Source organism: Sceloporus occidentalis, unplaced genomic scaffold (genome assembly GCF_023333645.1).
Source record: "Sceloporus occidentalis isolate IW3139 unplaced genomic scaffold, rSceOcc1.0.p SCAF_20, whole genome shotgun sequence".
Taxonomy (NCBI): domain Eukaryota; kingdom Metazoa; phylum Chordata; class Lepidosauria; order Squamata; family Phrynosomatidae; genus Sceloporus; species Sceloporus occidentalis.
In genome coordinates this window covers 13824863-13837695 of record NW_028317000.1, presented here as the reverse complement: position 1 = coordinate 13837695, position 12833 = coordinate 13824863, and the positions used below count along the sequence as shown (strand labels likewise).

General features: G+C 46.7%; 2 protein-coding genes across 2 annotated transcripts; both read left to right on the top strand.

Moving 5' to 3' along the window:
• The first annotated feature begins 293 nt into the window (after positions 1–293).
• On the top strand, positions 294–4659 carry ZDHHC24 (zDHHC palmitoyltransferase 24). Its single transcript, XM_089483180.1, has 4 exons — positions 294–617; positions 1593–1870; positions 2399–2711; positions 3123–4659. The coding sequence occupies exons 1-3, from the start codon at positions 349–351 to the stop codon at positions 2707–2709; spliced, it is 858 nt and encodes a 285-aa protein (XP_089339306.1). The 5' UTR covers positions 294–348; the 3' UTR covers positions 2710–2711; positions 3123–4659.
• Positions 4660–4663: 4 nt separating this feature from the next.
• Positions 4664–12285, top strand: TSGA10IP (testis specific 10 interacting protein). Its single transcript, XM_089483179.1, has 8 exons — positions 4664–5874; positions 6958–7119; positions 7978–8704; positions 9107–9314; positions 9731–9898; positions 10586–10685; positions 11356–11480; positions 12128–12285. Exons 1-8 carry the CDS (start codon positions 5653–5655, stop codon positions 12228–12230), a joined length of 1815 nt encoding a protein of 604 aa, XP_089339305.1. The 5' UTR covers positions 4664–5652; the 3' UTR covers positions 12231–12285.
• The last annotated feature ends 548 nt before the right edge of the window (positions 12286–12833 follow it).

Here is a 12833-nt window from a genome sequence, read left to right as displayed (position 1 = left end):
TAAGCAACAGTGCCATTTTATTCCACTTTGGTCAGGCCTGAAGCTGGGCCATGCCCAGAAGATGGCAACCAAAATGGTGGAAGGTCTAGAAACCTTCTGAGGAGAGACTTAAGAAGCTGGGGATGTTTATACTGAAGAAGAGAAGGCTAACAGGTGCCATGACAGCCCTGTTTAAATATTTGAATGCGCCTATTGGCTGAGACATCTGCCAATCAGGCTCAGGAGGCGGATTCAGGGGGGCCGTCCCCGCCGCTGATTGGCGGAAGGAATTCTCTCGCTGTGTGGACCGAAGGAGGAAGAGAGTGTGAGGGAAGGAGGGAGAGCGTCGTCCTGTGCGCATGCGCGGCCATGGCCGGCCAAGGCTGGGGGAGGCGAGCGCTGCCGGTGTTCGCGGGGGCGGCGCTGGGGGGCGCGCTCGTCTTGGAGGTACTCGCCGTCCTACTGCTGCGGGAAGAAAGCGAAGGCAAAGGCGGCGGACGACCCCTGCACTTCCCTTTCTGGCCGCTGGCGCCGCTATTGTACCTGCTCGCGAACGCGCTCGAGAACGCGCGCCGCTTTATCATCGCCTCGCCCAGCACGCGCGGAGTCATGCTCGCAGGCGCAGGCCAAGGATGGGAGTAAGCGCTGGGTGGGGCGGGGCTTCGGAGGCCACGCCTCCAGCCCATAGCCAATTGCGGGGAGGGGAGGCGGGGCTAAGGGAAATGGCGGGGAAAACAAGGGATGCTGGGGGGCGGGGCTTAAGACTGCTTCGACTGGGGAATTCTGGGATTTGTAGTATACTGAGGCATGTCATTGTTGCTATTATTATTATTATTATTTAATATTATATTGCAATATACCATTATACATTATCAGGTTATATATTATATATATAATATATTATATTATAGCTAATATAACATATATACTATATTATAGATTATAATATATAACATTATAGATTGTAATAAATATATATATATATATATATATATATATATATATATATATATATATCTCGTAGGTTATAATGCAGTGTTGTAGATTATAATATATATTATATGATAGATTACTGGTTGCCATAATTGCCCCCTATTACCAGGGACAAAATGTGGAACAAATTCTAGACCAAACTGTAGGACAAAACTCAGCCCAAAATGTAGGACATTTAAGAAAAATGGAGGACCTTAAATGTCCTACATTTTGAGCTGAGTTTTGTCCTGCAGTTGTCCTATAGTTTGGTCTCGAATTTGTCCTACATTATAGATTGTACTAACAGATTGTAATATATATTATATTATAATTTATAATACAGCATTATAGACACTGACCATAGAGTTTCCCTGGAGGAGCTACAAAGGCCTAGTAGAGTGTCCTCTCTAGGAATAATCTCTAGGTCCTTCAGGGCCACTTTTAGTTAAAACAACCGTAGAGTTTCCCTGGAGGACCTAGATATTCCTTGAGAGACCATATTAATGAAATCCGTGAATAATCAAATCAGCAAATATCAAAGCCGCAGATATGGAGGGATGAGTGTATTTACATTAGACCCATGGACCAGTCGACCTAAGACTAAAATTCCTAGGCTTAGAGCTTTCTCCCCTCTCTCCCAGCTACTGCTACTCCTGCCAGTCGCATGTCCCTCCCCGCTGCGGCCACTGCTTCTCCTGCAACGTCTGTGTCCTGCGGCGCGACCACCATTGCACCTTGCTGGGCCAGTGTCTGGGCTACCAGAACTACCGCTACTTCCTCTGCCTGCTCTTCCATGGCTCTCTCCTGCTGCTCTACGGCTCCCTCCTCAACGCCGACGTCGTCCGGTCGCTGCTCCAGGAGGACACTCCTACGAGGACCATACTGCTCCTCGTTCTGCCATGGCTTATGCTACTCATGGGTGAGAACGAAAACCAGACACTTATTGATAGGGAGGCTGCACAGGCATCGTCCTAAAGCCTATCTTGCAAGCCTTATAGTCTTTTCTAATAATGGATCATAAGATCCAGCTCAATATAGTGGTTTGAGCATTGGACTATGACTCTGGAGATCAGGGCTGCTTTCTCTGCTCGACCGTGGAAACCCACTGGGTAACCTTTAGTAAATCACATCCTCACAGCCCCAGGAAAACCCATTGTAGGTTCACCTTAGGGTTGCTATAAGTCAGAAACAACTCGAAGGCACCATAAAAGCAACAACAACATGTCTTCTCATGATACGTCCAAAATATTACAGCCTCGTAGTCATTGCTTTATGCATTTTATTAATTCTACTAACAACGCAGATTCCCGCAATGTTTGTATCAAGCCTCAATTTGTGGGTGAAAGCTGAGATACAAATAAAGGCAATGATGGCAGCAATTCTTCCATAGGCATTTATTCTTTCTATCTGTTTCTTGTGGTAATGCTTGGACCCGGATCTCTTGCAGGGCAAGTGAACATTGCAGCCTTCATCTACGCCTTTGTGACCGACGTCTGCATCGTGGGCTGCCTCTTCTGCTTTGGCTTCTTGCTCTTTCACAGCCTGCTGGCGTTTCGTGGGCAGACCACCAAGGAATGGTTCGAAGGCAATCGCCAGTATGACCTGGGCTGGCGGGGCAACCTTCGAGAAGTCCTGGGGGACCAGTGGCACCTCGTGTGGTTTGCGCCTTTCGTCGCGTCTCCGCTGCCAGGGGATGGGATCACTTTCCAAACCAAACCTCCCAAACCAGAGCCCCTCCACAAAGCCCGCGACCTCTGAAGGTAAACTGGGATCTGTCACTGAGCAAATCCAGCTGTGATCTCACTTTGGCTGCATCCGCACTGCAGAAGTCGTCCACTTTGACACCACTTTAACAGCCATGGCTCAATGCTGTGAAATTTTGGAATCTGTAGTTTTGTGGGACATTTAGCCATCTTTGTCAGTAAGCTCCGATGCCACAACGAACTACAATTCCTAGACATCCATAGCATTGAGCCATGGCAGTTAAAGTGGTGCCAGCCTGGATTATTTCTGCAGTGCGAATGCCGCCTAGGTGACCCTAGCTCAGTTCTTCATAGTCACCTTCAGGCATGGGACAAAATACATTTGGAAAGGAAGTTTGTGGAGTAATGTATGCAAACAGTTTGCAAGTCTGCTCTGGAAATCACGTATCTCTTTCTCTCGTCTTGTAGGATCTCGGTCCGCGTTGTTCGAGAGGGGGAGAATTCCTTTCTATGGGAGAAGGACAGCAACCTCTACTTGAAAACTGACGACTTGAAAGATGAACTCTTGGTATTTGGCTCTTCCATCATCCAAGTTATGCGCTTTCGTGGAGATGGTGCTGTGGTTACATCTACTTCTATCTAACACGGATGCTTTCCCCAAAGCAGGAATGGTCTTTGAGGGCCTGAAGTGGTTTGGCTCAGTGGTCCAAAAGGACGGAAGCAGAATGGTATTCATTCACTCTGATGGTTGATGCCGGGATCAAGTTTGTTTGCTCTCTTTCGGATTTGCGTAGTGCTTTTCCACCTGCTCACTTAGTCTTTGTAACATCCTTAGGATGGAAGCAACCTGGAAAACCAAGAACAAGAACCGGGAATCACTGCCCAAATCCCATGCCAAACCTAGCGGATGTGGCAGCTATGTCTTCCCTTCCTTTTTCCTTCTCCTTTGTGAGGTTGGCCTTTTGTATGTATAGTTTAAGAGATATTGGAACGGTGCCTTGTGCGATTCGGGAGGAATTTGGTAATACTTACCCATTCCATAACACCAGGGAATGCTTGCAACATTCCTTCTTGTATTATTATTACTTGTTGAATCCTTTAAAAAACACTGATGGTTTTCTCTCCGCTTGCCCCACATTTTGGAAGGGATGAAGGAAGGGTTGTGCCACTGAAAGCCCACAAAATGGGACAGATGGATGGGGGAAAGGGGTTAGAGAGGCCAGACCCTGATACGGTGCCTTGCTGACTTTCCTCTGCTTCCCATAATATAGTATTTATGAAGCTGCTTTACACAGAGTCAGGTCACTGGTCCATTACTCCTGAGAAGGAGTAACTTATCCTAACCCTTCCACATGCTGTAATGTTGCTAGGAACTGAAATGGAGACTTGAGGCATCCAAAATTTGAGCTCTGCCACAGAGGTACTACTCCCAGTACCTTGACATGTCAGAGCATCCTTTCCATGAGACTTCTATGTATTTCAGTTACAAAGCACAGGGCAGAAAATGGAGACCTTAGGATTGAATGTTCTCAGCCCACATTATGTGACGGATCTTAATTTCCAGGCCCAACGAATAGTAAGCCATCTGCCGTCATGAACAAATTCATTTAGGTGAGCAAATGCTATGCTCTTGACATCTTGAGATGACTACCTTTCTTTAATCTCTGAATAATACTAATGTTGGAGGAATTGGTTTAAATCTCTTCATAGTTGTGAGTTCTTTGGGTGGTTTAGGGGCGAGCGGCTATTCTTTTCAGTTTTGGCTTCTCATTTAACGCCTTGAATGTCGAAACACCCGTTGCACATTAAAGTACTGTTTAAAGCCATAAAGCAATGCTGTTGTGTCCTTTGAAGGAATAAGTAGAAGGTTGTGTGTCAGAATAGAAGAAAACCAAGGTGTATCTTGAGCCAAGGTTTACGTTCCAGAAACAACTAACCTCTGGGAAGTTCACATTGCGCACTTGAAGATGATGTCCAGCCTTTCTCAACAGAGGTATACTGCTTCTGTATTTGGAAGTGCATAAAGATGGAATTGTGTTCGGCTCAGTTCTCATTCTCAGCTGTAAAACAGCATCTTATAACTGAGCAAAATCCACATTTTGACTTGGGATCAAAGTCAGTTGCCTAAAACCTCTTCCATGGCTGGCTGAGATCGTGACGCTTGTGTTTTCCGACGGTTCAGTGTACACAAATGTTCATGCGCAAAAGTATTCAAAACGCTGTATAAAATTAAGCTTCAGGCTATGTGAATAAGGGTTTATACAAAACGTAAATGGATGTTGGATTTAGACCTGGGTACCTGCATTTGCATATAGGTACATAGCGCATGATCTACCTATACGCAAATACAGGTCTTTGAAAACCCAAAACACCTCATTTCAGATAAAGGAGGCTAAACCTGTATTCTTATATGTTGGGAATGCAGTACTATGTTTTGAATACGCTTTGGGTTTGGACTTCAGAGATGCTCAGACTTTATGCCCAGAGCAAGTCATATGTTCTGTTGCACACTATAATTCACAACGAAATCTTACACATGTTTTGTCTTAAGAAAGAACTACTGTGATTAATCAGGCTAACGCTTACTGTATATACTTGACTATAATGTCATGTATAAGCCAAGGGCAGGTTTTGGGACCAAAATGTATGGATTTTGATGTGACCCATGGATAAGTCAAGGGTAAAACTTAGGGGCACATAGCAAAGGATGTGAAGGACGAGGCAAAGGAAAAACCGTGCCAAAAAACTTACAAAATCCCAGCAGGCAAAACTATTTGTGTTCACATCAAATAGTATAAGAGACTTGATGGGAGTCATTGCTTCCAGTACAAATTATGCTCCTCCTCTGTGGTTAGGGCATCTGGTCACATATCCCCATGTATTGCAAAACCCGGATTCTGGTCCGGAACTTAGGCTGGTCTTTGCGCAAGTTGCCGCGGCAATTACCCGGATGGAGTGCGCCATCTTTTATTCCAGAAGCCCCCATTGAAGACCTGTCATGGAAGGAAGCCCGTTGCTCTGGCAACTGAGAGAGCATCAGCCAGGACTGTTCCATGTCGTCGCGGGCACCATGTTGAGCCCTCACCGCCAGTCCGTACTGACCAATGCGTGCGTCAAAGCCTTCGTGGACCCTGCCACCCGGGCGCCCGGCACCATCTATGAGCCCAAAGGTCGAGTCCGGCTCTTGGGCCTGTTGTCAGAGAGCAACCCTTCGCACCAGGTAGGCTGGCGTGGATGATAGAGCTTGCATGATTGCACCGACAGAGGCCATGCTTCTCCGTTGGGCACAGCTTGACCTCTGAGGCTGAGAGTGTTTGAATGGACAAGAGCACCCAATGGGTTTCCATAGGACGAGCTGGGATTCGAACCCTGGTCTCCCAGTGTTCTAGTCCAACGTCCAAAATCATTACACCACGCTGGTCCCCGCTGCACAATTGCATTGCTGTATGTATATATACCCCCATAGATAACAAAATCCATGGATGCTCAAGTCCCATTAAACACAATTGGGTAGGAAAATGGTGTCCCTTATATGAAATGGAAAATGAAGGTTTGCTATTTGGAATTTATACGTTTTAAAATCATTTTCAAGCCATGGATGCTTGAATCCGTGGCTCAAACATCCGTGGATAAGGAGGACCAAATTTATTAGACAAGGGCATCCAATAAACTTCATGGCCAACTGGAGGTTTCAACCTGGATCTCTCCAGTTCTAGTCTGATGCTTGAATGGTTCGAAAGTTTGGTCCTCCGGGTGTTTTTGACTTCAACTCCCAGAAGTCCCCGTCACTGTGGCCCAAAGCCAAGGGTTCTGGGAGCTGAAGTCCAAAACACCTGGAGGACCAAAGTTTGGGAACCATTGAGTCTTAACCATTGCATCACCCTGGCTTTTTCAGGGGATATATCTGTGGATATGGGTTTTCCTTGGAGATATGGTTCCAATGATGCCGCCTTGAGTCCCTATATTGGGAGAAAGGTATAAGTAAAACGATGATGATGATGATGATGATGATGATGATGCCTGAATGTGGTTACAGTCTTGACCATTGCATCACCCTGAGTTTTTCAGGGGCTATATCTGCTGTCAATGTGGATCTGGATTTTCCTTGGAGACGTGGCTTGAAGGACACTGCCTTGAGTCCCTATACTGGGAGAAAGGCAGGATATAATTAAATACAATAATAATAATAATAATAATAATAATAATAATAATTAATGGCTACATGGACTGTTCTGATGAGCCTCACTTTGCAAACGTACCTCTGCACCATTGCTAACCGCAGCTGTCTCTACGAATGGTTTAGGAGGACTATCTGGATGCTGGAGATGGCATGCTGATCTGCATGAAGCGGACAAAGAAGATGGCCCCCAGCTCAACAAAGAAGGGCTACTGCAAACCTAAAACCACGGTCCCAAATGTCAGCGATGCTTCAGACAACGAGACAGAGCCAGACTCCAACAGGCAAGTTGCTGGCTAGCAGAGATGCAGGAATGAGAGGGAAGGTGTCCTCTTGGTGCTGCGGAGAATCAAGTGCCCATAAGATCTTGCCCTGGCACTATCTATCGGTCTGTCTATCTGCTCAGGTTTAGCAAGGCAGATCTTACATATGGCACCATAGCCCAGTGGTAGAGCACTAACTTTGTATGCAGAGGAGCTCAGCTTCAAACTCTGATGTGTCTCATTTCAAAGAATTCAGAGATATAGCCATGTTAGTCTGTAGAAGCAGTATGTAGAGAGATCTTCTAGCACCTTTGAGACTCACTGAAAGAAAGAAGTTGGCAGCGTGAGCTTTCAGAGACTTAAGTCTACATAAGCTCATGCTACCTACTTCTTTATTTCGGTTAAAAGTTTATCACACAGAAACGGGATTTAAAATGGGAAAGTCCCGCAAAAGCGTGATCATTTTCACACGATGTCGGGGCCATTGAGCATTAATCTGGCATTAACCTGCCTGCTTTTTACTTTCGGCATTCTCCCGAAAGTAAAAAGCGGCTGCTTTTGTTTACTTTCTTTTTGTGTTAATGCTCAATGCCCCCGATGTGTCTGCTGCTTTGGGTCACTTTGGAGGTATGCTGTTTAAATGACACACGCATCTTAAGAGGCCAGAAGCTGCACCAAAGCTGCGCTCCAGTGCTTAAGACTAGAGCATGGCTTTGGTATGGCTTCCAACTTCTTAAGCTGCATGCATCATTTAAACAGCATACATCCAATGTGACCTGAAGCAGCTTTATTTTGGCCTATCTGTTCAGGCCCTATGTTTCAAAATGTGACCATGCAGGGCACATCCATGTCTGTAACCCGAGCACCGCTTTTCCCCAGGCAGTTGGTGTGCACCACTCCAGAGCCAAGTTATGCCTCCACGGACCTTGCGCCACTGCTGGAGCCCACCAGACAGCCCCGACAGGGCTCCTTCCCCTTTAACTGGATGTGGGAGAGCGTCTCCGTCAAAGGCCAGGCCATGTACCAGGACCGTTCCCTAGCGAAGACCAAGAAGAAGAGTCCCCCCCGGGTGTCTGACCTCTCTATCCATCAACCTCCTGCCACACCAGAACCAAGCTTGGCCCCCACCGGTGGCAAGGACAACAGCTGCTTGGAGATCTGCAAGCCGTTGAGTGGCGCTGACAATTCCCGGTCGAGGTCGAGCCACCAGAAATGTTGCCAATGTGGGGGTCTTCCTCCCGGGAGCCCTCTCGTGCCTCTCTACTGGAAGATGGAGGCCCGGGCTGATGCTCGGAAGCGCCAGTTGCGCCAAGAACGCCGGCGTTGGCTCCAACTCACCCAGCAGCTCCTAAGCCTTGAGGAGCGTCCCCCCAGGAAGGAGAAACGTCTCTCAGTTAAGCAGCTGGAGGAGAAACTACGAGCCGAACTCCTCTGCTTGGCTACAGAACCAGAGGAACCCGGTCCCCAGAAGGAGAACAAGAAAGGAAAGGGCCAGGACCCAGCGACCAAAGAGGAGATGACCTTCAAGCCCACCATCAACCGCAAGATCCCCAACTTCAAGAGCCTCCAGAAGCGCTTCCAGGACCAACTGGCCCGGAAAAAAGAGAAAGGTGAATTGTCGTTGTTGCGTGGCTTCGAGTCATTTCCAACTTATGGCAACCCATAAAACAAACCTATCCTGGAGTTTTCTTGGCAAGATTTGCTTGGAGGAGGTTTGCCATTGCCTTCCCCTGAAGCTGAGAGCATCTGACTTTCCAAAGGTCATCCAATGGGTTTCATGACCAAGCAGGGAATTGAACCCTGGTCTCCAGAGTTGTAAGGAGAACATCCGTGGGTGTGTTTGTTATTTGCTGCCTTTTGAGTGCCTCCTTGAGTGCCAGTCTGAGAGAAAGATGGGATATAAATCAAAGGATGGATGGATGGATGGATGGATGGATGGATGGATGGATGGATGGTCTGGTGATGCTGGTGTGCCCCATTAATGCCTATTTTCCCCTCTCTCTTGCGCCCAGCAAAGCTGACCATCTGCAAGCCCTTCCACCTTCACTCGACCAACAGTTCCCAGACACTTTCTGGGAATGAGGACAAGCAGGTTGAAGAGGACCCCTTTTATGAAGTCCAACAGCTCTGGGGCGTTCAGTGGCGAGCTCATTCCTGCCCCGATTTCAGTCCTCCGGTGATGCACACCAAGGCGTCCGACAAACGTCAAGAGGCCAACAGGTACATATCTTTGTCCGTCACATACGGGGCATGCTGCGTGTTACCCGCGTCCGGTGGGTATACGATTTGAGAACCTGTGCTGTGTTTTTTGTAAAGCAACTTTCCCAAGCTCTGAAAAACGGACAGATTCACCCTATCATTAGTTACTCTGCATAATTCAATCCCCTTTCAGGTTACTGTTGAAATGTTAAGTTTGAAAAGGCTTCTCGGCCTTTTGGCTAAGATCAAGTGGAGTAAAATTCCATAGCATTGAGTCCTGGCAGTTAAAGCGGTGCCAAACAGCATTAATTCTGCAGCAAAGATGCAACCCGAGAGTTGTGGTTCAAAAAGGTTGCTCTTCTAGGCCCTATATTTGTCATGCCTGAGTCTCTTGAGCTGATCTCTCTGTCTGTCTGTCTCTCAATCTCTATGGTCAGGCTACTGATATTAGAATGGGAACGCCGGGAGCGCCAAGAAAAGCGGAGGGCCGAGCTGCGCAGAGCCAAGCAGCAGCAAGTACAGCGCGAGGTGGCCAAGTGCTTGGCGACCTACCGGACTCAGGGCCGCTCCCCTATGTCCATCCAGAGACGGCGGGAAGAGCTCCGGTAATCTTCCATGAAAACCACTGAAGTCGCCTTTAAGGTTGTGGCCCAGAAATCTGTTTTCTAATGGGACTGGCGACTGCAGAAAGTATTATTCTGGCATTCCTTTTTAGGGAAGTCCCACCTTGCCATCCTATAAAATGGGCTGGAGATGGAGGACTTCATCTTCTCCAATAGAGCCGATTAGTCTTTGCAGACAGAGCTTGTGGAAAATAGAGAATCATAGAATTTGGAAGGGACCCAAGGGTCATTTAGTCCAACCATATAGGAATCCATTTCTCATGCATGCCTATTAAGGTCTCTTTTAATGAAAGCCAATGGCCATCCAACTTCTATTTTAAGACCTTAAATGAAAGGCAGCTCACCAACTTCCAAGCCAGTCCATTCCCCGATGAAGCAGCTCTTCCCATCACCTGGAATCTCTACTCTTTCACTTTTAATAATGGCTTCATGTCCTAATATCTAGAGAACAAGTTTGCTCAATCTTCGACATGACGTCTTTTCGGATGTCCCCAGTATTACCTACCTGGGAGGCTCTGAGAGATCGTAGTCCCCAAAATGTAGTGTTTCTAAGCCCTGTGATTGCAGGACTAGTATTAATATTAATAATAATTTTATGCTATTATTTGGCATGTTGATGATGATGATGATGTAGAGGGCAAGGACTTAACACGACTTGTTGCTCTGCAGGAGACAGGAGAAGCAGCGCATGGAAGAGTACACCTTGCAACTGCAAGAAATCCAGGAACGAGTGGACAGCAGACCTTACCTCTTTGAAAGAGTCATGCAGGTAAAGTGCCAAACACTCATATATATTGTTGCTATAAGATAAGATTTATTCGTGGTAAATGATGCAGCAGATGGTACACAGCGGTGAAGCATCCCAGCCCTTTGGCTGACAGGGTCCAGCATAACCTCATAACCTATGGCAGGACGGAACTGAAATTTCCAAGCGCTCATCCTGGACCAACTGTACCAACCCAATGAACCGCAGATATGCTCTTTCTGTAATATGGAAACATTAAAATGGAAGTCCAGTGGTCAAGATGGACAGAACGAAGGAACGCGAGTATCCACTGGTTTCAATTCATAGGTGCTACAAGATCTCTCTACATACTATAACTTGCCCTGCAGTGGTTCCCAAACTTTCTCCAAGCGGTTTGGACTCCAGCTCCCAAAAGCCCTTGCCAGCATAGTCAGTGCTCAGTAATCCGGGGAGCTGAAGTTCAGAACGTCTGGAGGACCAATGTTTGGAAAACCATTGCTTGTAGCAGGTCTTTCGTTTTTAAATTTGCATTGTGCATATTTATAGTGAATTGACTTGGACTGGTTTAGGTTCATAAGCCGCCTTGAGTCCCTGTACTGGGAGGAAGGCGGGGTATAAACAAACAACAACGACAATAATTTAGCCGTGCCGCATTTGGTGTAATGATACACTCAATTCTCTCTTTCCTCTGCAGACTAATGCTCGCCAGGCTGTGGAGCGGCGATTCTCACAAGTCCTGAGTGCTTTGGGCATCGACGAAGAGATGCTGTGGAAGCATGCCACACGGCCATTGACTACCAGGTCCACATCCAAAGCCATGTAAGGGTGCAAAACAAAGGCACTGGGTTTCCTTTGTTTGGTTTTGGACCAGATTTGTCTATATTCTGAAGGCCTCTGAACCCTAGACTCATGAAATAAAGCCAAAACCCAGATTCTGCAATTGCAATGTATACGTATCTCTGAATGTGACCATCAAACAACGGATAGATTGGATCATAAGGTTTTTAAACAAGGGCCCATCTTGGACCCAATCTGCACTGCAGGGATAATGCTGTTTGACCCCGCTTTAATGGCCATGGCCATGCAACCGAATTTCTGGGATTTGTAGTTTGGTGAAATATTTGGCTTCCTCTGTCAGAGAAAAATGGGTGCGGATGTTGTAACTATTGAGCTATGGCCCTTTTCTAAAGGAGGAGACATACTCCATGGACAGATTGCTGGAGCATCTACTGTAGTTTTTAAAAAAGCATAGTAGTTTTGGTCCTACTCAAAAGTCACACAGAAGGTCTAATTCAGCAAGAGCGAGGATAGGCAGCGATTGACCATCCAGAGGTTGTTGGACCACTGTTCCCATCAGCTCTATAGTGAGACATGGTGGGAATTGCAATCCAGCAACATCTGGAGGGACACAAATTGCCGGATCCTGGTTGCAAGTTTCATTCTGGTTGTGGTTGTGTGTATTTCAGGCGTAAGAGGACAGAGTCTTTAGAAGACCTCCCAGAACATTTTCCAACATCTTCAGAAGATCTTGGAGAGCAAAAGGTTGGCAGACAGAAGACAACGAGATAGACAGTCATTCTATCTGGGATCTGTAGCCACGAAGCACCTAAAAATAAAGCTGCGTTTGGAGAGAAGATGCATCCGGACCGTATCATTTGTTGCGTGGGTGGGAAAAAGCAATCTGAAGTTGATGTCCATTGCAGCTTTGGAGCTTGGGAAGGATGCTTCCTTGGAATACAGCGCCAAAATACTCATCTGCTGGCATGGCCAGTGAGTGGAGATGCTGGGACCCGCATTCTACAATTTCACATTATGGGTACCTTTGAAAGCAAGGAAGAAATCACTAAGAAAACACAATGTGTGTGTGAGGGGTCTGCTTGGTTATAACTAAGTACATTTGTCCTTCCATAGTACCTTTTGAGGTGCTGGAAGATCCCTCTACATACTATAACCTACCTTGTTGTAGTAGGTAGGTATGGGCCCATACTGGTAAATTTAAGTACGTTTTACATTACTGAAGCTCAACAGGAGACTTTCAAAAGTCTCTGATTTCTAAAGGTCCGACTACATGGGCCAAATAAAACAGTCTCACCTTGGTCTGCATTCACAATGCAGGGCAAAATCCCCAATTCAAGTGCAGACTGTCTGCACCGAATCTGCCCTATCTCCCTC

Excerpts from the sequence above, each read along its gene's own strand:
- ZDHHC24 (XM_089483180.1), top strand. The coding sequence starts at position 349 with ATGGCCGGCCAAGGCTGGGGGAGGCGAGCGCTGCCGGTGTTCGCGGGG. Across the intron at positions 618-1,592 it reads GGCGCAGGCCAAGGATGGGA|CTACTGCTACTCCTGCCAGT; the intron begins GTAAGCGCTGGG and ends CCTCTCTCCCAG. Across the intron at positions 1,871-2,398 it reads ATGGCTTATGCTACTCATGG|GGCAAGTGAACATTGCAGCC; the intron begins GTGAGAACGAAA and ends GATCTCTTGCAG.
- TSGA10IP (XM_089483179.1), top strand. The coding sequence starts at position 5,653 with ATGGAAGGAAGCCCGTTGCTCTGGCAACTGAGAGAGCATCAGCCAGGA. Across the intron at positions 8,705-9,106 it reads GGCCCGGAAAAAAGAGAAAG|CAAAGCTGACCATCTGCAAG; the intron begins GTGAATTGTCGT and ends TCTTGCGCCCAG. Across the intron at positions 11,481-12,127 it reads AGGTCCACATCCAAAGCCAT|GCGTAAGAGGACAGAGTCTT; the intron begins GTAAGGGTGCAA and ends TGTGTATTTCAG.